At 48.8% G+C, this 26,414-nt stretch overlaps 1 protein-coding gene across 1 annotated transcript in view; it reads right to left on the bottom strand.

Moving 5' to 3' along the window:
* Nucleotides 1-26,414, bottom strand: part of LOC132321022 (hydrocephalus-inducing protein homolog) — a 57,141-nt gene that overhangs the window by 25,538 nt on the left and 5,189 nt on the right. The window contains exons 4-12 of the mRNA XM_059834629.1: nt 25,085-25,219; nt 17,974-18,173; nt 15,212-15,336; nt 11,543-11,744; nt 9,562-9,745; nt 8,047-8,146; nt 6,747-6,865; nt 4,491-4,714; nt 524-591 (exon numbers count right to left, since the gene is read on the bottom strand). Of these exons, the coding sequence (XP_059690612.1) occupies nt 524-591; nt 4,491-4,714; nt 6,747-6,865; nt 8,047-8,146; nt 9,562-9,745; nt 11,543-11,744; nt 15,212-15,336; nt 17,974-18,173; nt 25,085-25,219 (1,357 nt within the window). The remainder of the gene's footprint in view (nt 1-523; nt 592-4,490; nt 4,715-6,746; nt 6,866-8,046; nt 8,147-9,561; nt 9,746-11,542; nt 11,745-15,211; nt 15,337-17,973; nt 18,174-25,084; nt 25,220-26,414) is intronic.

Below are 26,414 nucleotides of genomic sequence, written 5' to 3'. Positions count from 1 at the left end.
TGGCAGGGAAGGAGAAGGAGCCCAGGTCTCGGAGGACATCAGTGCCCAATGCCGAGCTATTGCTTGGGCATATTACCTGGGAGGTGAGAATGAGGTGCCCTTACAGCACTAATTAACATCTCACACTGAAGGTCAGGTGGGAAAATGGTGTCCTTGCCTTGCAACACGCACACTGACCCAGAGCATCTACAGGCTAGCATGTGGCTTCAACTCCCTTCTCCTGCAGTCCCATCTCCTGGGCCCTTCTGGGACAAGGACTTTCACAGCCATTCTGCTGCCAAGCATTGGGAGGTTGGGGCTGAACAGACTATGAGGGACACCAGAAAATACTGACTTTCTGTTCCTTTGGTCCTATCTGACCTCATGATGGCACAACACTGCCTAAGCAACCAGCAGCCCTGGTTTTAACACCTCGAAGGCTGCTACGGAGGAACACAAGTGACAGGTGCTCTTCCGTTCAGGTGCTCTGTTTTGGTAATGCACAGACCTCTCAACCTATGCTCCAAGCCCAGGGAACACTCACCAAAGGAGACGTCACCGAAGCGGAGGGAAGGTACGTTGAAATGAAAAGTCGGTCCGATGACACAGCCCCTGTGAGGACAAAGACAGGCAGAGGAGGCATTGGTTTGATTAAAGAGAAATGCAAAGTGTTGGGCTTTCGTTACTGCTCGGAGGGATAAAAGCTGGTCTCAGAACCACAGCGGGCTTCAAATCAACCTGTCGCCTTTCTGCTCAGCACGGCATCCATGTGGACAGGAGACAGCCAAAGCAAAGTGGTCAGCAGCTGATAGCTGCTGATGTGCCTTAGGGCACCATGTCAGCCAGGGTATGCCCCCAAGTTGCTGCTGGCCTGATGAAGGACCCTGAACAAATGATGGCTCCGTGCCTCAGTTTCCCCATATGTAACATGATGACACAGAGGTCTCCACACAAAAGTGGACCCATTGTACTAGCTTTGCCAGCTGCAGCTTCTCTGCTTTGGTATTTCTTTGCTGGAACTGGTGTTGCCATGGAGTATATGAACATCTTGTCCTCAGATCATCTTGATCCATGCAATCATTAGGCATGCAGGATTTGGAGGCATGAAGCCAGGGGAGCTCCCAGATACCCACTGGCCACAACAAAAGCAGCAACAGTTCTACACAGCGGACAGCTGAATCTTGGGGAAAAGGATCAGCTTGTCACCAGTGCACCAGCTGACACATCCAAGAGCAACACACGTCTCCAACCACCGAACACGGGTGTCCTGAACCCACCACACCTCCTCACCTGTCCTTAAATTCAGCAGCCAGGCTCCAAACTCCAAAACTCACCAAAATCCCCTGAAATCAGCACTTGGAGCTGCACAACAGCCATTAATTTATTTCACGGTTGATGACAATCAATGCCAGCTCTGCCTCTTAGTTAAAAATCAAGGACCACAGTGAATGCTGCCTTCTAGTTTTAGTCACAGGACTGCCACTGGCTCTGTTCGGCACATGAACAGACCCCAGCATCCCGCAGGAGGGACCTGCGTTCATCCGTGGTGTCCCATTTCCAGCATCCCTTTCTAAACACCAAAGAAACAAGCATTCAGGACCTTGTAAGGTTGGGTTCCTTCCCAAGAAAAATCACCTATGGTTTGGGCATCTTCTGATTGCATAGTTAAAAAGCACTCAAAAACTGACTTTCAGGAGTTTCAGTCCAATACTAATTCTCGATTCTTGGAGCTGAAGCAGTTCCTGAGACTACTTCAGGGAGCAAATCCCTGATGATGATGATGATGAAGTTCCCTCTCCAAGGACCTCACATAATCAGACCTAACCGCCCAAGCCCTAACACCTTGCTTTGGATGGAGCAAAGGGAGCAGGTATGCTTTCCGTCACAGCACTTGCCACAAGACGATGGAAAACTACCTCCAAACCAACCATGACTGGGGATCACACTGGGAAACTGCCAAGGATGAGCCTTGCCAGGCAAGCGGAGAAATGACTGCCATTTCTGCTGAGTGCGCCATATTTGTGCTCAGGTAAGTTAAACCTGAATGACTGCCCAGAAGGCTCGAGCAAGGAGCCAACCCAGAGCTCCATGCACCACAGCTGATAACAGCACAGCTCGCGAAAAAACGGGGGAAAAGGCAGTGGTTTTGGCAACTACTGCATTTTACAGTAGCATTAGATAATGCACTTGTGAAGGGAGATCAGGGTCCTTGCAGAGCACGAAAGATAACACAAGGTGGGAGAGGAACCACTTCAACACTCATCCCCATTCCTTCCTTCCTTCCTTTGCAGCCCAGCCTCCCACCAGCCAGCTCGCCTCCATTCAAAAGAGCTGGGAGTTTTTCTCCATGGAGGACTAAATCCAGTGCTTAAAACTTCCTGACGAGGGAGGCTCAGCTTGACCTGGTGGGTGGACATCTCAAAGGCCTTTGAAAACAAACAGCTTGAGCTGTGGGGCTGGAGAATGAGAGATAAGGACTGGATAGGGATCCTTGAAACTAAGGCGAGGCAGAAATCAAGGAGGCAGATGACATCTCAGAGCAGAGTGGACTGCAATGGGAATTACTGCTGAGGGACAGCTGTACCGGAGCAGGTGGGCATGCTGGGGTACCCTCAGATGGGCTGCATAGGAGCCACCACCTAGAAAGGAGGAATACAAGGATGGGGAAGAAATAAATGAAAAAGGACCAGCAATCCTCTTTCACTGAGACATAAGGTCTGCACCGAGCTCAGGGCTGTGCTGGCAGAACAGGGCAGAGTGGCCACAGAGAAGGGGAGGACATGCTGGGCACTGGCAGCCAGGGCACCAGTGGGGAAAAAAGGACCACTTCAGCCAGCCCCAAAGCTCCAGAGCACCCAGCACCAGCTTCCCTGCCTACACCATATGATCCCAGCAGCTCATGGTTAAGACTTGCTGGGACAAGTTCACATGCTGCTGTGGTCCTGAGAAATGAGCTTTGCCTCTACTTTCATCAGCTTTTTTTTTTCCCCCTTCTCCCCTCTTGCTCGGCGAGGATTATCTTTTGCAATGGCACCAGCCCAGGGGATGATGCCCAAGTCCTTGTGACAGTACTTGCTGCAGAGCTTCCCGTCTCCCGCATCAGCACGTTTCTGGCTGCAGAAAGGAGGTACCATAGCACTCACTGCACAAGAGCCGGGAGGACAGCTTGTCCCAACGCATTAGCCTGAGAGAAGATGTTGAGGCTGCTGTTACCCAATTTGTATGGAATGTTAACAGAGGATTTTAAAAACGCTGCTTCTGGCTGCAGAATCACCCAGGCTGGCCCCTCTCCAAAGCCCTCTTGGCCTTGCTGGGTGTTCAGTGGGACATCCCAGACCATCTACTGCCCAAAGCTGATACCATCACACTGTCTGCCATGGCCCAAGGGGGAATGAGCTACCTGTAGGAAGGAGTCACTTCAGCTCCTGGGTACCGGGACAGGGCAGCAGGCATCTCCACACCTTTCCCATACGGCCTCCAGTCAAACTTTTTTCCAGCATGGGTAGTCACTTAAAGCCCCACGGTCCTCACACAGAGATGTCAAAGGGTCACAAAAGGAACCTGCTGCTGCCAAATTCTGGGAAAACAGTGTCTAGAAAGTCACAGAGCCACCCTGGCTCAACCATGAAGGCAAAGCTGCTTCCCAGAGGAACCCAAGACTTTGAATGTTAAATTGCGTATTGAGAGCAGAGGAGACATGGTCATAGGTGGCCAGCAACTCAAGGGAGGTGATTCTGCCCCTCTACTCCGCTCTGGTGAGACCCCACCTGCAGTACTGCGTCCAGCTCTGGAGTCCTCAGCACAGGAAAGACACGGACCTGTTAAGGCAGGTCCAGAGGAGGGACACGAAAACTATCAGAGCGATGGAACACCTCTCCCATGAAGAAAGGCCGAGAGAGTTGGGGTTGTTCAGGCTGGAGAAGAGAAGGCTCCAGGGAGACCTCCTTGCGGCCTTTCAATACTTAAAGGGGGCTTATAAGAAAGATGGGGACAGACTTTTTAGCAGGGCCTGTAGCGATAGGACAAGGGATAATGGCTTTAAACTGAAAGAGGGCGGATTTAGACGAGGTAGAAGGAAGAAATATTTTACAATGAGGGTGGTGAGGCACTGGCACAGGTTGACCCAGAGAGGTGGTAGATGCCCCATCCCTGGAAACAGTCAAGGTCAGGCTGGATGGGGCTCTGAACAACCTGGTCTACTTGAAGATGTCCCTGCTCACTGCAGGGGCGTTGGACTAGATGACCTCTAAAGGTCCCTTCCAACCCAAACCATTCTATGAGTTCCTCTCGCGGACACTTACACTTTCTTGGCTGCTGCAATTGCAAGGTTCAAACTGGAGTCAAGATGAAAAAGCCTTGGCTCTTAGTGGGGGGATGCTAGGATCTGAGCCAAGACAAAGACCTTAGACAACCCCTTTTTTCTCTGCTCCATCATAAAATGAGGTAGGGGGGAGCTGATTACCCAGAGAGAGCTACAGATGTGCCCACCAAGCTCCTATAACCCTCCTCACCTGATAGTCAAGGTCACAGGCTCAGGGGATCCATTCACACTGAACTTGAATTCTTCTGTGAACTGCCCCAGGATGGTGGAACTGAAGGAGATCCGGATGACCTGGAGCCCGTCCGGCAAAATGGTGCCCTCCTGGGGGAGAAAGGTGAAGCAGGAGCCCAGAGCTGTAGCTGGAGGGACCAACTGGAAGAAAGCATCGATGGCTCCTTTGTTAAACAGGACCGCCTGCAGCAGCAAGAAAGCGAAATGGAAATACATAAGGAATCTTCCTTTCTTACAGAAGGCTGACTTGTTTTCCCATTAAACAAGTAACATCTGTAAAAAGACAGAAGATGCCGTGTGCTGCTGCTTGGCAGAAGCCAAAGAATATGCAACAGGACAAGTTCTGCCTTTGGGTTTTTACATGCAAAGCAGTGATAACTTCATCTAAACGGAGTCACGCTGGGCTTATTCTACTGATACAGAGCAGTCCACTCTGACTTGCAGTGCAGAGGACCTGCTCAGCATCAGCGAGTTGATTCAGACCCGTCCCTAAGAGCAACGAAGGGCAGTTGCTAGTGGATCATCACACAACTGCTTCTGCTCCTGATGAGCCTGGTCCTGCCAAGGGCAGAACATGGTCAGCTTCCATTGCATTTCATTGCATGTAGAAGACCCCTCAGGCCAGCACTATAACCAACTTCAGAAGCACTCCCCAACTCTGCTACAGTATAGAAGTTAGGTTTCTCTTCTTTTTTCTTTAAGGTGATACTTTCTTAGTCTTTGCTCCAACAGACATGTCAGGAAAGAATGAGCGTGAGGTGCATAGCAGCTCCATCTATTCCGAAGAATTTCTCTTTCCTAAATATTCACAGCCACCATCTAAGATTTTACCATTATTGGAATAAACTGCAAATTTAGAACCAAGCCATATTTTGTTGAATGCTCGAGAGATCTACTGCCTCAAACAAGTGACACAATCCTGCAGCGTTTGTTGAGATTCAGCTCTTTTCATGTTGGGCGAGAAATGCCCACATCTGCCTGTGAGTACCGGCACGCTGTCAGTCACCAACAAACCTACCCAAAGCAAAGCTCTAAAGTTTCTGATTGCTGCAGGGTGAAATCCTGCCATTTCCGTGGACTGAGCTATCTGCTTTGAATTTCTTTTCCCTAATTTTTGTCCTTGCAAAACCTGTCAGAAAAACTGAGACAGAAGCACAGAAGCATCCTTTGTTTTTCAACTTTGCAGCTGCTGCTGAAAATATGCATGTATTCAAACTCCACAATGGTAACTTGAACACTACTCTCGCCTCTTGTGTGTTTTACACCTTAGTTACAAATTGCATTTAGGGATCCTACGCTGAGCTGAGGTTTACGTCCAGTCTAGCTGCTTAGGAAAGCATTAACAGCTTCATCTACTTAATCACATACTCTCGAGTAATGAAAATCATGAATTGATAGAGAGAGAATCAATAAAGTATCAGCATTAAAAATGCACACAGCGCACAATCTTTCCCTAAGAAAACACCTTAATGTGTCCTTCCCTGCCACAGTCAAGGTTTTGAAAGCGTCTGGCATGATGTATTGCCTCATCTTCTACCTCTTTCACTTGCTCTATCTTTTTTTTTGCAGAAGACTTGACACCATTGGGGGGAGGCAAATATATAGAAAGTTCCTTTGCTTCATTTCCAGAAATGCTTTGCTCTTCATAGAGCCAGAGGTGCACCAAGCCCAAAGCGTGGTGAGGGGCTCATCAGCGAGGGGAAGCACTCCCAATTTCTTTCCTAGGGACAGCTCTGAGCCAGGAGGCTGGATGGCTTTCCTCCGACTCCCAGGAATCGGTAGGATGCGCTTAACTGAAAACTCTTTGCAAAGGACTTGAGTTCAAACACAGTAAATTTGTTCCAGCTGCTTTTTAAGAGCCAGAGTACAAAGGTGCTTTGCATCTAGGGCTGAAACAAAAGCCTCTGAATACTTATCTTTTTGACCCAGTGCTGCTTTCATGTGTCAAGGGGGTTTTTTTTGCATGAAGCCTCCCAGCTGATCTCAAATGGAGATTGCCAAAAAGCAGGGACTAAGGCTTCACGAAAATATACAACTTTCAGACCCCATCAAAAGTATCCAGATTCTGTGAAACCCCCCAAACTTGACTAGTATGTCAAATATTCCCTGCTCACAACTGCCTGAGTTGCCAGGAATCCCGCAGGTCCACGAGGCTCAGTGTTGCCCCGGGAGCCATGAGGATCCAGCCCAAACCCTGCGAACCCCTCCTGCTCACCTCATAGCTGTGGGCTGATCCAATGAAAACCTTCCCGATGTCCAGCTGGTCAAAGCTGAAGCGGAGCCGGGGCCCTATGCCTTCACCTTTGATGCGCAGGGGCAGCCTGGTCTCTCGGCCTGGGGAGAGATTTCCGTTTCAGTACAGTAATTCCCTCTGTTGCCCTGGATTTTCCAGCCTGCCTCAATGCTAGTCCCTGACTCCACGATGGATGGGACCAGCTCTAGATGCTCCAGGAGAAGATATGGGACCCTTCTCCTCCCTCAGGACATACACCCTTGGGCTGGTTTCTAATTTAGTCATCAGTTTGCACCCTGAAAACGGGATGCTGAGTTTAAAACACAATACGGGATGCTGAGTTTAAAACACAATCTCTGAATTTCTTCCCACACACTTAGATGAGCTTTGAAATCCATTCAGTGAAGGCACAAAGCTCACAAAACAGAACTGAAGATAAAAATCTGCCATCTATACTGATGCAATCAGAGACAACAGCACAGGAGCCGAGAATTACGAGCCCAAGCAAGGCGAAGCTCCCTGCTAACGGCCATACGCACATCAACAGTAACCGCTCCCAGAAGAAGACTTGACAGCACTTCCGTAAGACAGGATGGGCATAAAGCTTGTCCAGCGGACTGCTCGGATTCCGATTCCCAGGGAGGACGTTCACCCTGCTGAGTACAGCAAGGCCTGTGCAACGCTACCCGTATGCACCATAGACTCCGAGCCATGAGGTGACAATTCCCACGCAGGGAGAGAAGCATGGGCTGGCCAGAAGTGGTCTTTTCGCAGACACCCCACGCTCAGCAGGGCTCAGTCACCTGAGGTCTGGCAGCATCTGGGGAGCGGGAGGTGATCCAGGGTCTGGGAGCACATTTGTAACTCAGCTCCTGCTGCCTCAGGTGTCTGGTGATGCATCCGTGTAATAAAGATTCATCTTGGAAGTATACGGTCTATAGGGGCTTAGTGCTCTCTGCGAAAGCTGTTCTGCTGTGTCATTCTTTAGCCTTTCCAGGCACCTCGCAGCAGAGCAAATGCTGGCAAATCCATGGCATGAAAGCTTATCCCTTCACTGCCTTGGTTGTTCTGGGATCAGTGATCCAAGCTTGTAGCCAGACATCCCGAGGGCTGGCCTTGGACAGGAGATCACCTGGAAACCGCAGGGACAGCGGGCATGTGCCAGCCCTGACCTGCTGACCACTCACCCTTCCCAGCAACTACACGAGAACCGAGGGGGCTGGAAGACTATTTGTGCCTCGCCTTCACCATGGGTAACAGAAGCAGGAGAAAGGAGCTGTACCTGAGATTTCACAGTAGACCACTTGTTGATACACTCTGGCTTCTCGGGGTTTAAAGATCACCTTGATTTCAGCCGAAGAATTTGGCCAGACATCTCCCTCCTAAAACAGAAGCAGACAGCAAACCATTTATCTTTAAACGTTACATGACTTGTTTTCAACCACAGCCCTGTAGCCTATATTTAGAGCATCAGTGAAGAGCAAGGAGCAAGTAACACTTGCCAACAAAATTTATAAAAGAGTCTGGAAGCAGCTGCAAAAAACTGTCCAAGTCCCTTACCTTTACTGGCACCCGGGAGAGGCATTTTGTTAAATTAGGGCTACAACGAAGAAACCCAACTGGCAACCAAATTCCAGCGAATCCAGCAGGATTTCTTCAGAGGTACCAGCCAGTCTAAGGAAAAGGGACCTGGCTACACTTCATGTCTGTACATCATTACATGGAGTACCAGCACGCAGTACTGTGGGCAGCCAGACTTCGGGACCTCACCTTAATGCACTTCAGGAGCTCAAGGCGGGGCTGAGCTAGTTCTGGAGTCATACTCCAACTGTAACGAAGCAGGAGCCCTGGGACACACTCCAAAATCAACTCTAATGCATCGCACGGTGCCCTTCATGCTCAGCTCATCAGCTCCCACTCTACAATACTCCTACTGCTCTGACACAGTCTCTTGGTCACACCATGCTGCTGTCAGCTACAGTGGTGTGAAACTGCAGTTATGCTGACATTGCTGGCTCTCAGCCTTCGATGGGCTAAAGGAGTAACCAAGAAGAGAACACGATCCCCTTCCTTGGTTAAAAAAAAAAAATTCATTTCACCTATTTTAAAAAAAGAAGAGGTTGGGCTTATTCTAGGGTTCACTTCAAGATGAGAAGGGATTTTGCACTGCTCAGACAGCAGGCATTCTTCGTCTCAGACCATGCAAATACTCAGAATCAGAGCTCTGGTTGATTGAAAGACATGGGATTTTGCTTGCAGAAACAGAAAAGCAAAGATTTTTCTGTACCTATGTGCCATACAACTCAAAAAAAACCTGCCAGTCTTGTGTCCAGGCTCACAGATGCCATTGGAAGGGAGATTCAGACATGGTGTAAGTCCAGGTTATACAAAGGGATTCGTGTTTGCATGACTAAACTTGGGCTGAATTTGGCCTCCTTTCCACAGAGGACCATTTCATTCTTCAGGTCAATATGTGAACTGACAGTGCTCTAATACCCTTTGTTACTCCCCATACAGTATGCGTCAGGTGTGCCCTTACATATAATAATCAATACCTCTGAGCACTCTAAGAACACTTATTTATAGCCCTTGCAGTAGCTCAGCTTTAGGCAGGCTCTCGCTGCCTGTCAGGAGCCCGCAGTTCAGAAGTGGTTTTTGTAACAAGCTCTCCCAGCCTCGCTAGAAACCTGACGTTTTCTCTTGGCACATCAAGGCAGCTGATGCAGGGATCTGCCAAGTGACCTCATTCAGGGAGGAGCAGGAGGAGGAGGAGCGGAGGTTCTCAGCTACAGCTTACCATCGGCTCAATGGTGAAGATATCATCGGAGAAAAGCATGGAGTCTCCTTGCACCTTTGCCCTCTGGTTCCGGAAGGTGCGGGAGAGAAGGGAAAGGCGTTCTCGGAGAATGGGGTCTACCGTGCACTCCTTGAGGAAGCAATCTGTCTTGTCCTCTTCCTGCCTCTGCAGCCTGCGACACAGCCTGCGGCCACGGGGAGAGACAAACCAAACAGATAATTCAATAAGCAACATATTTGCAGAGACTGCCGGGTAAGTGCAGGGGCAGCAACGCACTCGGGGAGGAACAGCAGCAGCAGCTCAGCAAGGGGCTGACCCCGAGCCATGGGGTCCCAAATGGAACAGATGATCACTTGTTGCTCCCTGGTGTGGCAGGTAGCTTTACTCCACACTCACAAGTTAAGAAGAGGTTTTGGAAAGCTAGCAGCCCTCAAGAGAGCCTCCCGGCTCAAAGCTACTGCCACAACTGATGGAGAATCCACCAACCTCAACTGCCTTTTCCCACCATAGAGCTGCTCGGGGGAGGCAGATAAAGATCAAGGAGCACCCACTGCAGGGCTTCACTGGCAAGGGGAGAAGCAGCTGGGGTTCAGCTGCAGGTTACGAGCACCACTCTTTCTCCTTCCTTTTTGGACCTGCGGGGATAAGCAAACAATGCCTGCTCCCAGTTCCCTATACTGCCTTCCACCAGGGGATCCCTGCTTCTCTGACAGCAGGACAGTGGCCTTAGAGCTATGACCATCCCTAAGACTTCCAAGTAAGGAAGAACAAAACCTCCTGCTCAGACTCTAAGACACAAACTGGCATGAGATCAAATGTAATTGGAAAAAAAGAAAAAAAAATATCAGTCTACTGGGGGAAAACCTGGTTGCTTCTGAGGGGAAAGAGGATCACTCAGGGTCCAGGCTGAGACAGGCAGCTGGGAAGAGACGGTAAAGGAATGGGCCAGGGAAGTACTAAGAGAAGGTCAGGAGGTTTCCTTTCAACACACTGAGCTTGCATAGAAGGCACACACTGTGTCATTAGAAAGAGAGAACAGTGGAAAACTAGTTTTGGCCTTCAAGGCATTTCTGACCTAATTACGTTGCACTTTATTTGCTCAGAGGCCCTTAGAAAGTGATCCACTTTAAGGCAGTTTCCTGATCAGCTACGGGTTCAGACTAACTCCTATATACCTACATCCATCCAAGTCTGAAAAGTCACACAAGGATTCCCTAAATCACCCAAGCTTTGAAGTGTCATTTCCAATTCACCCCCCCCCGGGCTGCAAGTGTTTCTCTGCTGCCTGAAATGGGAATTTCAAAGCTTGAGCAAAGACACCCTTTCAAGAACCTGCCCCATCTCTCGCCACCATGAAGACACGGGTGGCTGAAGCCCAAATGCACTTCCAGGTCCTGTGCTGCCCTACCTTCCCTGCAGAACCCTCCATCTCCAAACTCTCCCCAGCCTCGAAGGAAGGGCACAAATACCTCCTGGTGCTGGAAACCAGGGCAGCGTGAGGCAATTAACACCCTACAGCAGGGTGGCCTCAACTTTCACCCTACCCTGCACATTGCTGGAAAAGGAGCCTGCCATCTTATCAAAGCTGGAGGGGAAGAAACTGCAGTGACTATCGTTAAAGTTATGTTACCTGCAGCTACATTACGTCCCAGGTAACGAGTGCTGACGCTTTCCTCATGGACCCTCTGTAGCGCAGGGATCTCTGGACCTCAGTGGTTTGTGCTCCCACAAACCACCAATTTGCTATCCAGTCATTGCAACCAACCTTTCCTCCCCAAAACATCATCCTCAGCTGGAATATGGGTGGAACTGGAATGGGAAGTGCTGAGCTCCAGTACCCTGAAGCTCAGTAACACGCACCCTGATGCTGGGGATGGTTTACTTGTCCTAAACCATTCAAAACACCAACACCCCCCTGAGGCCACACGTCAGTTTTACCCTTGGGCAGCGTATCTTATGGAAATGAATCTTTCAAACGAACCTCAGCTTCCGCTGATCCTCCTCTTCCTGTGTAGCAAAAGACTTCCACTGGAAGTGGGCTATGATTTCACTCCGATTGTGGATGACCACGGACCTCTGGTTTGACAGCGAGAGGTAAGTCTTCTCAACTGCCAAGGAGTTCCTGTCTAGCCTGATGTTGACATCTCCAGCTGCTCCATAAAGGCTCGTGTGAACATCTTCACCTGCAACAAAGCAAAGGGCAGTCTTTGCTCACCTCACTTGCTGATGGAAGTACCAGGAACAGAGCAAACCACAGGTAACAGAAGAAAGCGTTACAGCTTTTAGCTGTATTAGCAGTTCCACGGAGCAGCATATTTATCTCATCCTGATAGCTGCAGCACAAGGATGTCCCGGACACCATCTTAAGCACCTTATTTCGGGGTGTGTTTGTAGAGGTTTATCCCCAAGGTGACAGCATTTACAGTGAGATTTTTCAGATGTGCCCAGGTGCCCTTTGGGTTGCCATCCCACTCAGGTCACAGGGAATTCTGCATCAAAGTCATTCAGGTGACTCTGAGGAGTCCCACCACAGTCATAGCTTGACCAGGGTCTCCTGCAGGCACACCACCAGTGGTGGGTCTCTCCTGAGGATCCCTTGTTGCTGGCAAGCAAAGATGCCTGGGGGCACGTGGGCAGAAAAGGGAGGTTCAGAGGAACAAGTGAAGTGACAGGCCACCGCAGGATGGCACGCAGAAGAGAACTTCACTGTGTTGTAGAAGCAGTGCCATCACTTGCTGTGGGTTTGTGAAGATATGTCAAAATGAGACTGGTGGGGCACGGCCCACACCAGCCCACCCATTACAGTCCTGCAAGACCATTTCTTCAGCCTGGATCCTGTTGCTTATGCCTGAGGGTGCAAGTCTATGCTGCATATTCCCAAGCTATTCAACGACCAGAGTGAGGGCATCTTTGCTTTCCACCTCAGACCAAGCTGAAGAGCAGAGAGCCTTGCCTGTGCACATCAACTGATTAATGGCTAGAGTCTTGCTGGGGTACCTGCCAGCATTTCACCCTCCAGAACAGACTCCCACCAAAGGCTCCCTCATTCCCAGAGCTTTCAAACCTTCATTCTTCCCAACCAAGGAACTCCTGGGAGTCAACCAAGCTCAAACATCACTACCAAGCCCACTCTTCCTGTTGTGGGTGAGTGTTTCCCAGGTGAGATGCAAACAGCAAACGTCAGACATGCTCTCCAGAAATGGCATTTCTAGGGAGTGGTGCTTAAAGCCTCAGAGCCAGCCCCAAATGACAAGTGCAGCAGCCCAGCCATGGCCTGGAAAGCATCCCTCTGCAAAGGCAGAGCCTTCTCCTCACTGCAGGGCTTACAGCAAGGCAGCCAGTGGACGGACCTGCCTTTAAAAGGCTGCCATGCAACAACACAAGGGGAGAGCTGGACGGACTCCTCAAATCCTAAGCCAGGCAATGCAGCAGAATCACATTCGTTCTGGGAGCCGGGTTGGGGAATGAGGCAAGACTCGCCCTTAAAACAGTAGATCTCTATGGTCAGTCATTCATGTCTGCACATGGAGAATTCAGCCTTCATGACTGTACAATCCTCAATTTCTTGGCTCTTAAGGGAGTCTGGAGTGGCAGGGATTTGTGGCCAGAGCTGAGTTACGTTGGGAGAACACCAGCAATGTTTCCAAGGACTGGACAATCTGCCTCCCATAATGGACAATTTAGCATATAAAAATAACTGAACTTCAGAAGAGTTACAGAGATGGCCATGCTTTATAAGCATTACATTTCCCCTGCGCTGAATCCTCAGCATACATTGGCAAGCAGATGACCCAGGATCCAAGAAATGGGAGACAGGCACAGTGGTTCGAGCATGCACAACTCAGGTTTATGGAAACACAAGCTAATCCTCCACAACCATCAAGACAAACTACTACAAAATAAACACCATAAAAACTGTCACCTCACTGTCTAAACCCATGGCCACGTGGGTCTTGAAGTATTGGGTATAGTTCTGATCTCAAAGAACTAGCTGAAGCATTTGAAATTAATAGAGAAGGGCAGAAAGTACAATTAAAAGTATGGAGCAGCTTCTATATGAAGACTGAACAGATTTTTCGGTTGAGGAATCCATATGGGAGATAGATGGGAGAGGTTTGTAAAAGCACGAATGGCCCGGGAAATGTGAATAAGGAAAGACTTGTCATGATTTGTCACAGAACAGGAACCTGAGGGCCTGAAATAATCTTATTAGTCAGAAATTACACAAAAGTACTAGTACTTTTCCAGGGAAACAGTAGTACTTTTCCAGTACTCTTTTGCAGTAAGAACAAGAGTCAAAGCAAGATCTAGCCCTTGGAATTTTACCCTATAGATTCTCTAGATGCATACAAATGAGGCACTTTTTTGTGCTTCTCTACCCAAAATTTCAGTAGTTCTTTCAAGAAAGTGTTACCCATCCCATGAGCTTCTCAGAGTGAGCATAAACCATTCTCTGGGAATATGTCATTAACTGACAAATATTGAACAAAGCTTTGACAACTCATAAAGCCACAAAGAGCATTTGGAAGATACGGGAGCATTTTTATAACTCCTACAAACTCGAGACAACTAAAATGTTCACTGCTGGGCTAAAGCATCACACTATCACCTGGATTAGGACATCATGCTTCCCAGGACCAACAGTCAGGAATAGGGACAAAACAAACCTCTCTTTCAAGCAAGAGAAAACACACACCAAATGCATACATGCAACAGAGAAAGTGTCTCGTTCAGCATCACGAGATAACCTCTGCTGAACCAAGGCCAACAGAAGCATTTTAACATGTCACACCTTCTTCTTGAGTTTTCCCCACTTACTCTTAAAGTGACTTACAAAGCTGACGGTATTTCTGTGACCTGATCTTGGCTTCTCGTTCCCTAGCATACATTTTACACCTATCTCGGGAAGCACTGAGCACTTCCTGCCAAATCCCAAGAGCCCTCAAGTCCTGGCTACTTTAGTCCTGATGTTGTGAAGCATGGGCTGTAGATGGGTAGAGGGCAACATGGAAAAAAAGGTCTGTGGCAAGACGATGGAGAAGCAGTACATGGGACAGAGGTGTGTAAGAGACAGCAGGCACTGGAGAGAGTCTGACAGAGACATGTGTTCCCCACGTTACGCTTCAAACATAGCGTTGTCATGGACTAAAACTTCATGCGTGCATACGCACGCTGCAACGGAGAGTCAAGGTTTCTCCTTCCTCCACTCAGCAACTCCCAGAAAAACAGCATTCCAAAATCTCATTCCCATTTGAGGGGATCTACTTTAACAACCCCCTCAACACCAACTATTCTTCACTTTTATCCGAGGTAAAGCTGGGGCAGGGCAGGTACACCTGGAGAGGGAATTGAGGTGGCTGGGACCACGGGGAATGATGGCAGAAGACTGTCACGAGAAGGTGCTGGGTGCAGAACACCATGCTGACACCAGGGTCCCCCAGGGAGGAACCAGCGCACAGGACATGCAGAACAAGGACAGGCTCAGCCTCTGCCCCTTATCTGCTCACTTCTAAGCACTGAAACATGCAGAGCTTTTGGAAGAAAATGTTTTAGAAGTTGCCCACAAAGCAAACTTAACATTATTCTGCTTAGAAAGGGCTCTGCTTTGAAGGACGCAGAGAGCGTGCACCACACAGCGCCCAGCACTTACCTGTGTCGTAGTGAACTACCAAGGACCTGGAATGGTGCCCGGTCTTCAGCGGGTGAAAATCCACTGTCACTTGCATGGCGTCACCAATCCCAAGAGTCCCGACGGACGGATCGACAGAGAAAGGGCTGCAAGGCAAAGACAGCTATCAGGACTATTGCAGGAGATTTGGGGACTGTATTCCTTTGGCAGTCTAGTTCCCTTCAGCTCACTTGCGCAAGCAAGGAGCAAACAAACCACAGCCAGCAGAAGACAAACACAACATACAGGATCAGAAACAGAGCGACTGACTCCCGCTTCTGCAGAGATCCAGCCCTCAGAAGATCCCATGGCATAAAATGACCTCATCTCCCCCATGCTCTGCATCCGATTCTCTCCAGCCTCAGGAGTCCAACTGCTAGCAATACGATCAGAGAACGGCTTGGGAAGAGCACAGAAATGGTAACAGCTACTCGCATGCACAACCTGATGCTGATTTCCTCAGGAATCTGTCTTTTCCTGCCACCTAGAAACCTCACCTCAAGAGATGCAAATGTCAAGGCAATACCTGTTTCAATGAGATCACAGCCTAGAAATCAGACAGAGAATAAAAGTCTTTTTGAAGACCTGGGACTAGTTATGGTTCAATTTGCAGAATCCTTTTTTTTTACCTTGAAAGCATCCTGGTTTAGCCTAAGAAAGGGCAAGTTTTATCGGCATTTCAATGAAAGCTGCTCTAAGAAGTAAAGAACAACAGGAAAAATCTGAATGCAAATGCAGACTGGAGTGATACCACAGCATGGAAACAAGACACAAAAGGAGTATCCCATTTACAGCCTGAATGATTAAATCCCTAGCTAAATGAAGCGCCATTAACAGGAGCATATCAAGGCGAGTTTAACAGGAGGTTTTCTCTCTGTTCACAAGCAATGCAATCTGGGACTCCGGGTTGTACTCCAAGCTCGGTAACTGTTTGCCTGGCCCACCAGACAAAGTCTGTGCAATGTCTTGGAAATAATTACGAAAATGTGTTGGCGTACTTTGGATTTAATGTGAGCAGTTATGATTTGTCACCAGGTAAACAGCTCTTGGCTGATAGAAACAAAACTCGATGCTTTAATGCTTAGGGCTAAGTCAGGTAAAACATGCTTCTGCACAACGGCAGCTGCGCTTCATGGCTCTTGTACAGCCCCACTTAGAAAATAAAAGTTACTGGGTTTAGTGCTTTGCTGGTGGTCAATTTGTCACCTTAAAACCACGTTCTGGAGAGTTTTACCATGATTAGAGAACGCAATGCGCACACCAAAATAATGAGAACAACTGGAGCCATGCGCCAGCTGAACTTTGCTCACCTAAGTAGTGACAGCTGATGAAATTGCACTCAATAGAGCAGTTGGCAAGGACACTGCAAAAACATGCCTGACTTTACTGGGTGTTTAGTTTGGTGGTGACAACTAGATCTGGACATCCCCGAGGAAAACTGTACACCGATTTGCAAGTTCCTGCCTATGTATTCTCCACAGCGATAAGCAGCAGCCTGCTGAAATAGCATCCTGGAAGCCTGCTTAAATAGCTTTGCCAGGCTTTGGTGGAAGCTCCTCTTGGACCCTCACGTTTCACAGGACAAAAGTAAGAAGTCTTCTTTCGAGCCCTGCTTTCGTGGGGAAGAAATTGAGGCTACTCAGGTGCACCAAGTCAGACAGGGGGTCTTTGCTGCATTCTTGACCTCAGCTCCTACACCAAGACCTCTGGGAGCAAACAACTCTCAGCTCATTATCAACCAACTGAACTGGTTTCCTTGCAGATGCAGTGTCAAAAACGCATTACCCTCTCCAATTCAGCAAACCGCAAAACGGGTGACTGCCTTCTGAGACCAAAAGGAACAGCACAGGCTGACTGCAACACCATTCACATCAGGCATTTGATAGGGGACCACCGGAATACCCTGTGCTTGCGGCCTCCCAGAGAACGGGTGTATCTGGCTGACAGTGGTATGCAACCGTTTCAGAAGGTACTTACCATCAGCAGGTTGCAAGCTAGCTACTAACATTCTAGCACTCTCCAGGAAACCTAGGAGATAAAGCTCTAGGAGAAAATGCCCCCAACCCCTGCACCACATAGTTGCTGTATCTTTTGCCTGTGCCCTCAGTAGCATTCTGCTTGGGGGCTGTAGTGCGGTCTTGAAGCTCGTGTCTGCTCGTCTCCACTTAAGAGCTCATTCTACATAAGATTATTTGCTCCCAGGGACCAGACCAAACCTACCGGAAAACAAAGTTCCTGGGTCACACGGTGTTACTGTCAGGGCCTCAGTACCCTCAGCTTTCATCTACTCATCTCCAATTGCTCAGAATTACTTGCCAATAGAGACACAGCTGCTGATAAACTCTTAAATGTCTCTTCCACCAGCTCATTTCCTAACACTGCATTTGGTCTACACAAACTGAGCTCCTAGAACTGTCATCTGCCATGCACTATCCCATACAGCCCAAGGGCGGTCAGGTTGCCTTCCTTTACTTGTTCTTTCAAGCTAACAGAACTGGTCTTGTGAGATGCTGTGCTGGAGACACCACTGCAGTATGAAACTTCCCCGCAGCTTGCCGAGTTTTATCGAAGGTTGTATCATGCTTAAAACTCTGTAAGCAACTGCCAGACCCACAAGTTCTGCCCGTTTCCAGCTGTGGCTGCAATACAGCAGCTCAGATGCTCTGGTTCTTTTTTGTTACTGCTTACCCAATCTATTATCACGCAACAGTGTTTTGCACAAGCAAGATGTTGAGTTCCTTTACCTCTGAGTGCTCATGCAGTAGCGGGCCTCCCGGTTCCCAATGTTGCGAACCAGCAGTGTTTTCTGGGTGCTGTACTTGACTGGACAGACACCGAAGTTCAGCTGGTCAGGGAAGTCCAGGATGGCTCGGGCACCTATAGCTCGGATCGGCACAATGAACTTTTCCCTTTCCGTGATGCAGGTGAGCTGGTGGAAATAATCCTGCAGGGAAAGAAACAATCTCAGCACAGTGCGTTTAGTACCATCCCCACGGCAGAAGGAAAGCTGCTGTTTTCTAGGACTCTAACAGGAGCATTCAATAATGTAATAGTCCTTTTTGCCTTAATGACCTTTCAGTCCAGGAGCAGGACTTGAACAGGGCTGCTAACTCGCAAAGAAGGAACAACCCCCTTGAGTCACCTGCTTTCCCAGCAAGCTGGCAGAACCAGACAAAATCATCTGACACTTGGATTCTGAGGCACCAAAATAGAGTCATTTCACATAAGGGATTACAGCGGTAACAAGAACCTGCCTTGATCGCCACTGCGGACTATTAAAGGCACCACTAAGAACCCACTTGTGCCACAGGGCCAACTCCAATCCCAGCAATGCACTAACCTGCTTGAAGCTTGGCAGGAGATGCTCAGGTACATTTTCAGAAGGACTTTGCCACATGCACGATCAAGAGTCAGTCTGGTGAAATACTTAACAAGCTGGACACGAGAATTGGTTTATATCAGCTGAGTGTAGGGTACAGGTGTATTTCCCACCCCTTCCCTTAGCATTATGGAGACAAAGCTGGGGACACACACCCTTAAAAGGTTATCTGATCCATCTCCCCACCCCAGAACTGGCTCAGCTCTGTACCCAAACTACTCAAGAGATGTTTGACAAGTACTTGAAAGCACTAACAACTCCACCCCTGCCCTCAGCAGCCTGTTCCAGCTCTGCCCTAAGCTTAAAGAGAGCTCTTCCTGTGCCTAATCTCAATTTCCCTTTACATCTCCTCCTAGCCTCAGTGGAGGCAGCAAACAGCTTTGCTTCCTCTCCGCTGCATGGCTGATGTCTTCATCACCTCTCTTTTGTACAGTCTCCAGAGTAAGCGACTTGCTGCCTTGCTAGCATGCCTACCTGAGGAAGGTCAGACATCCCCACCAGAGCAAACTCAGCTCTGCTATTCCCAGCCATTGGCTTGCTCAGAAAAGACCCAGACAGCGCCTCCCCCCCGCCCTCCAAGCTGTCCGGCATTTAGCAGTAGGGAGGTGAATCCAATCACCAAAATCATTCTGCTGTAGGGTTGAGCAGATCGATCTCCAGATCTACAGTGTGGCATAGCTGGGCTGGAAGTATCACCTTGCCCCCCGCTGAAAGCAGTGGTAAAACTGTTTCGTAGGGCCAGGAGCCATTACCTCCAGCAGCTCTTAGTGACCAGTTGATAAAAGCTCTGCCTCTTATCACTCACTTGCTGTCCTGATCTTTTTTCCCCTCAGTGCTTTTATCTCATTTGGTATTTTTATAATTGTTGAAGCAGCAAGCAGACAATTTAAAATTTGCACGCAGCAGCAAACCCTCTCAACCAGACAAGATTCGGATTCCTCTGCACTTGGGATTTCCTGCTCCCATACCCATCTTCTCCAAGCCTGCAAGGGACCTACAGCAGCCAGATGAGGCACAGACACAGAGCTACAGCTTCAGCACAACAGCTAACACCCAGCACCTACCAACCGCCTGCTCGGCTGGGGTTTAAGGTTGCAGCAACAGACGCGGTCACATCCAAGGTGGAAAAAGAATAAAGAAGGATCTTTTATTCTGGGTATCTCAAATATTCACACTGGATATTGCAGAAGGGCTTTTGCTTCTCATATTTGGAAGGTAAAATATCAGGAAAGGAACTGCAGCAAACGACCTACAGACTGGAAGATCACATTTCAGGAATGCGTTTCATCCTCAGCAAGTCCTTCTGAATTAGCAATTTTGTACTCAACCTTGCAGCCTAAGCCCTCTAAAATAAAAGCTATGGGCAGCCCATGTGAATTTAAAGCACCTATTAGCTGGGTACTTCACATCCTGGACTGCTTAGATCCTCAGAAACTGCATTAGCAAATAAAGAATCCTATTTACTTTTTTTTTGTTATTTTGGCCACACTACTGTAACAAAGGCATTGTAAATCCAATTGAAATCTGCGTGCCTTATTAAGTCTTGGCATGCCATATTGACTTATCTCTCCCTTCCAGATGCCAGGTAGACAGAGGAGGACCCAAGGAGTTCAGATCAGCAGGGGGATAAAGAAAAAAGAAAACTTCAACAATTGGAGGCATTTGAGGGAAGTAAAAGGAAATAATTTTCAAGTCATTGTCATTGCTAAGGAGCAGGTCAGCAGCAATGTAAATAAGAGCCCAAGGAATCAATCCCCCACAAAAGCAAGCACAGGCAGCCTTCCCAGCTCCACTGCCAGTGAGGGGCACTGGGACTGCCTGCACAGCAGTGCCTGGGGAAGGGACTTCTCCAGGTCTGCAAAGACAAGGCTAAAGCAACAAGGATTTGGCCTCGCAGAGACAACCGCGACCTTTGAAAGAGAAAGCTGCCTCTTGCCATTCACGTACACGCATGTTGTGTGCTGAGCCCCTTCTCCAGGGACGCCCTGGGACGGTGCATTCTGTACAAAGCTTGACTCAAAGCACTTCAGCACGTGCTGACCCTTCAACCGCACTCTAGGACCCCAAAGTGGGACCTCGCAGCAAAGTTGAATGCAGCGTCAGGCCAAACGGGGCTGGGGGGAACCAAGGAAAGAGGGGTGCTAGGCAGAAGCTGGCTGCTCACACTGCTGTGAATCCATGGTTCCGTAAGCTTTTGAAAGCTGAATCGCCCTCCCCTGGAAGATCAAGGCTGCAATTCTCCACTGCAGCACTGCCCTGTCTTACCAACTCTGCTATGCACTTACTCACAGTCTAGGGGTACAGTCAAAGCCAGTTTAAAATCTTGTTTGACTTTGCAACTGCAAACCCTTAGCAGGCTGTTTAAAACCAGGTCTCTAAGTAAACATGCCTGCGTGAGGGAGGGGTTGCATCACTTCTATGCTTTAAAGACCGTTGTGTTTAGAGGCAGCTTCAGGCTATAGATTTTCATGAAAATACGACTTCATGCTTCATACAGCTCCGCTCTCAATTTCAGGGAAAATACAGTTCATTGTACGATGGTTCCTCTTCTCTTACTCCCCTTTGATAGGCAGTAAGTTACAAGCTCTGGCCTGCAAAGCATCACCGATGGCATTTGAATTAGCAGCCGCTGAAATTAAAGCAACTGCTTGTATCAAAGGTGTCACTTCAAGCTCTTTGCAAACTCAGGCTAACATTCATTACTGTCACAGGGATATCAGCCTTAACTGCCCAGTATGCCAGCAAACTCGGATGTCAGTTTTACTGCAGAACCGATCCTAAACACTTCACTGGGTTCCTTGCAGCAGGCAACTGCAAAGAAGAGATCCTTGTAGCACGAGGTAGCATAATAAGTCAAATAGGGCAAGCTCCCTGCTGAAACCATGATACCATCAAGACTGGAAAATAAGGGCTGTTAAAAGAGAGGAGGGAGGCTGGAGGATGAAGATGGCTTCAGACGAGAAGGGGTACCCCTCCTCCTGCCTCCCTCAGCTACCAAGTCACAGGATGCTTTGAAATCAGTCCCTTCGCTCCAGGTTCATTTTGCGCAGGGCCATTTGCCTTGATCTTCTGCCCCTTTCCTCCTCCCCGGAGTCTTCTTAAAAGTATACTTGGAATAGCTTCCCTGTGCTACAAAACATCTAACAGGGCTGGACTGAGTTTTAAAGGAGTTCATTTCAGTAATGCAATAACTCATCGTCCTGTCCTATTTCATATTAATCAAGGAGCATTAATTCAGCCTCCACTGAGCATCGGTAATGAATTTTGCAAACCTCACAGACTGAACTTGGATTGCCTGAAAATATTGTATTGCTACAGTGAAAAGAGCAGGAGGGCAAAACAGAATAGGCTGTGCTGTGGTTTTATAGTCTTCTTCCTTCCTTCTTCCTTTAAGATACTCTATTGATGAGCCTAAAGGACACACAAATGTCAGTATTTCTGGCTGTTGTTTATTTGCCAGTCAGTTCCACGATGGTTCCCAGTTAGGCAGAGACTGTCAGACCATCGCACAAGGAGACCCGGGAACACAGGTGGCACGAGAACACCCCCGCTGTACAACCGGAGCCATAAAACAGAAATGCGTCAATCAGAAGCAGCAAGAACAACTAATTGCATATGTTGCCCAACAGAAGAATTAGCATTTCATATTTGTAACACAAGTGCCAATAAACAAAAAGACATGTCAGCTATTTCTTCACTTTCTGACAGTCCAATCATGTGGCACATTCCCAAATGACTGCGAGACAATAGGAAACTGCTCATTTTTCAAGAAAGGCCTGCATGGCACATGGCATTTAAGCCACTAACAACTCCCATGGTCCTTTTAGTTAGGGCTTAGCCGCAATTTTACTCCCTTGAAGCATGACTGACTTCACTGAAGTCAGACGTACCCTGGGGAAGAACAGATTCCAAGGAAGAGAATTATAGAAATCAGCTCCACACCAGGAAGACTCGCCAACCTTGACAGAGGGGTTTGTACCTGCATCCCGATTCACTGGGTTGTCCACAATCCCAGTGGATCATGGAGCAGCAGAGAGGCAGAGGTTGTGCCAAGGCAGCACTCATAAGCCTTCCACAGCTAAACCACAGATATTCTGCATGCAAGCAACTGCAAGCCCAATGCAGGTGACTTTACAGAACCATTTCCCAGAGCCTGCCTCTTAGCTAAGGGGTTTTCAAGGTGCTGTGCACCTCCTGACCGCGCTACTCATGCATTTCTAGCTGAGCTACAGCACTCGGGTACTTCGCTGACTCACGCTCCACCAAGGACGAGACAAAATGTTTGATTTGTACAAAATTCTGATTCGGCTGTATGAACCCCCACGTGCTCCTCACCAAGCAGCACGCACCCCTCTCCCAATGCCCTGCACAACCCCTGCAAGGGGCACAAAACCCAGTTCAGAACCCTGCCATAGTGTCGCCGAAGCTGTGAGGAGGACCTCTCGCTGGCAGAGCTCCCTACTCCAGACACTCGCCAGTTCAAGGGCAAGACAAGGGACAAAGTATTGGACATCAGTGCTCTTGGGGGTTATCTCACCCTACTTCTACTTGTGGTGATGTTCACGTGTTGCTCTGCTGCCTCTTGAAACTTGAAGAGCAGCACTTTGCCGCCCTTCGTGGGCGCCCGTTTACCTCTTCCACCCCAAAAATGAACACTAATTTATACTAATAAATCACATTTTAAGGCACCAGTGTACTTTGCAAAGCCTACCTCAGTGACATTAAGCTCTCGTGTCACTTGGGTAGCATGGAGAACTGCCCGAGGCCAACATAACTTTTACCCTAAATATTAATGATGTTAAATAATTTCTCAGTCCCTCCAAAGGAACAGATTATTTCACAAGCATAGGGAGCCAGGCACCACAGGGCACTTCCTCTTTAGTTTTCTATATCCATACTCTTTGAGGACAGGACAAAGTGTTAAACTAAATCTAAGCTGCAAATGGAAGATGAGAAAACAGCTATGCCCAAAGAGATCTTGCACCTCTGGCCCGGTGCAGAAACACCAGCTGGCTCAGAGCTATCCCCTAACCTGGCCTCTCCAACAAAGTCACGCGAAAAACAGTGCTAAGGGCTGGCAGGGTGCTGGCGGAAGGAGTCAGCCTGCCTGTCTTTATTTGCCTGCAATGCTTCCTCCCTTCCATGCCATGGACTAAATCCTCTGTATTAACAAGCCTCCCGGTAACAGCACTGACCCTTCGCATCACTGCACTGAGAATCAGACTTGACAGGGCCATGGCACTGATGTTCAAATCTCCAAGCAAATGCATGTGTGGCACGGAATAGGTGCCAGTGGACAGAGCAACCACAATAACACGCATGAAGACACAGCCACACCAGTATTACTGCCCACAGGCTCTGGGGTAAGGTGGCTGCCTGCAGACTGTATCTGCCCCTTTATTCCTAGATGTGCTCTGCCAGGCAGATGTCTCACTGTCATCTGCAGCACATCAACCACCCGCTGAGTTAAGGACATCTAGAGCTCAGTGGCTCTGCACCAGCCTGGCTCTGCCACGGGCACAGCACTCCCTCTCCCCTAGACTCGCAGCTGGATCACAGGCAGGCAAGTATCCTCAGGGACAGCACGGCTGCAAGGCTTGGAAACACAGGGGATGAAAAAGCATCATCTTTGCTCCAGTCCAGAGCCAGGCAGGGAAGTGGCTGCCAGGTGGGAAAGAGGAAAGCTCTCTGCATCTACTCATGCCTCTAGGATTTTCCATAAGAATTAAACCCCTGCGATTGAGATGGCTAAATATCTTATCAACACCCCTCCCTGCCACCTTCCTACTGTTCCACGTGCACCTTCCCCCACGAACGCTCAAGAAAGGCCAGGGAGGGAAAGCACAGCCTGCGAGTCCCTGTGCAGCGCCTAGCAGCACCATGCAATGCCAAGATGTGACCAACTGCAGCCTGGAGCAGACCTCACAGCAGGGGGTGGACTACAACCGGCATGCAAAAAAACCAATTACTTTAGACACAATGTTCAGCTGTGTCACTACTGTGTCCAACATGATACACACTAAGGTGACTGCAGTTTTCAAAGGTGGTGGTCCTCACTCTGATCAGGCTCACTTCGGGTCCTCCAAATAACAGGTCACTTTTAAACAGACCTTTGTATCTGTAATTAGTGGAGCAAACCCATAATTATGCAGCAACGGACAGATACTAGAAACCGACACCTTGAGAGGCTGCCCCACCACAGACAGTAGACTCTGTTAGCCCTGAAGCCAATAGACATTACATTAAATGTGCCAGCGCTGAAGGATAAAAACAGCCTGAAACACACAAGAGCCTCCAGCCTATGAGAGCATAATCTTCACCATGGGAAAAGAGTTTCCCCCAGTTCCAGATCCAGTGCAACCCCACCAAAACCAGGACAGTTCCACAATACCCACACCAGATGCCCTCTTATCAATCCAGCCCTGCAGGTGCAGCTTCCCCTCAAGGCACCAACCTCTTGGCTCCTCCAGTCTCACCTTGTTCTCCTCAGGGGTGAAAAGGATGCGGAAAGTGGAACACAGGCCAGGTGCTACCTTACGGTACACAACCTTGGGGCCGATCAACTTGAAATAAGGTGAGCTCTCCAAGACGACCTTCACCAGCCGAGGAACCTGCAGGAAAGACGTGAAACTATGACTGCCAGTTGTGGAAACACGAGGAGAAGAGACCTAGCCATGCCCTGGTGACATCCTTCCTCAACCACCTTTCCAAAGCACTTTTAGCTCTCCAGGTACATGCACATAATACACAAGGGTGGACCTGAATCCCTTCTGCTGGGGCAAAATAGCTCCAGGCCAGAGGCAGTAGGGAATGCCCTGCTGTGAAGGAAGTGCCAAGCACATAAGACACCAGCAGCATGGCGATACGATACCAGAATCAAGTCATCCACATATTCAACAAGCCCATAGAACCTGCTTGCTTCTGCCTGCGCACATCCATGCCATCACACCTCTAAAGGGGGAATGTATTATCTGAAGGCAAAACAGGATGTGTTATACTGGGGCAAGGAAGAAATTCACTTCTAACATACCGGGTTTGAGCGGGGCAGTTAAGCTGCGATGCTACAGAGTCAGGCAGGCAGACCAACAAGAGAAGGAGACCACAGACATTGTGGCCTTACTGGGAATAAAAGCAAGCTGAAGAACAAAAGGAGGAACATAGGAAAACAAAGGGACAACCCCAGAAACAAGGAGATGGCTAAGAGAATTTAAAGGGGGCTGTAGAGAAGCAAGGAAGAAGCATGATACTCTACAAGGAAAGGCTGATGCAGAAGATCAGAGCAGTCAACTTACCACAATAATGGCAAGACAGATGACCCCCCCAGGCTGTGCCTATCAATTATGGGCTTCAAAGGCATTTTCTGCCCTGAGATACATGACCAGCACTGACTCACACTGTGGTTTCATTACTAAAAGCCAATCTCAGCTCTTCAGAGGCTCTCACTGCCTGCTGATTGTAGCCAGGCAGCTGCCAGTGCAGGCAAGGCAGATTTCTGGGCATTCCTCCCCACACCCGGGAGTCCCTGCAGGCACCCTGCTGCAAGTTTCTGCCCTCTGGGATGCCACAAACACAGAGACAGCACATAGGCATTTTCTAGCACACGGATATCAACCCCTGAGCACCAAATCTCATCTCACAAAGTCTAAAACAGGTGATTTTGACTGACAGGCAGCTTCACTGAGAAACAACGAACCCACACGAGGCTTGGCAAAAGTGGAGATTCATTCTGCACCACCCACCCGAGCCTGATAACCCACGGCCGAGGCAGTCCTGAACTCTCCAAACGCCCTTTGCTCCCAGCAATCC

The sequence above is a fragment of the Gavia stellata genome, unplaced genomic scaffold, assembly GCF_030936135.1.
Source record: "Gavia stellata isolate bGavSte3 unplaced genomic scaffold, bGavSte3.hap2 HAP2_SCAFFOLD_38, whole genome shotgun sequence".
Taxonomy (NCBI): Eukaryota; Metazoa; Chordata; class Aves; order Gaviiformes; family Gaviidae; genus Gavia; species Gavia stellata.
This window is presented reverse-complemented; position numbering and strand designations above follow the sequence as displayed.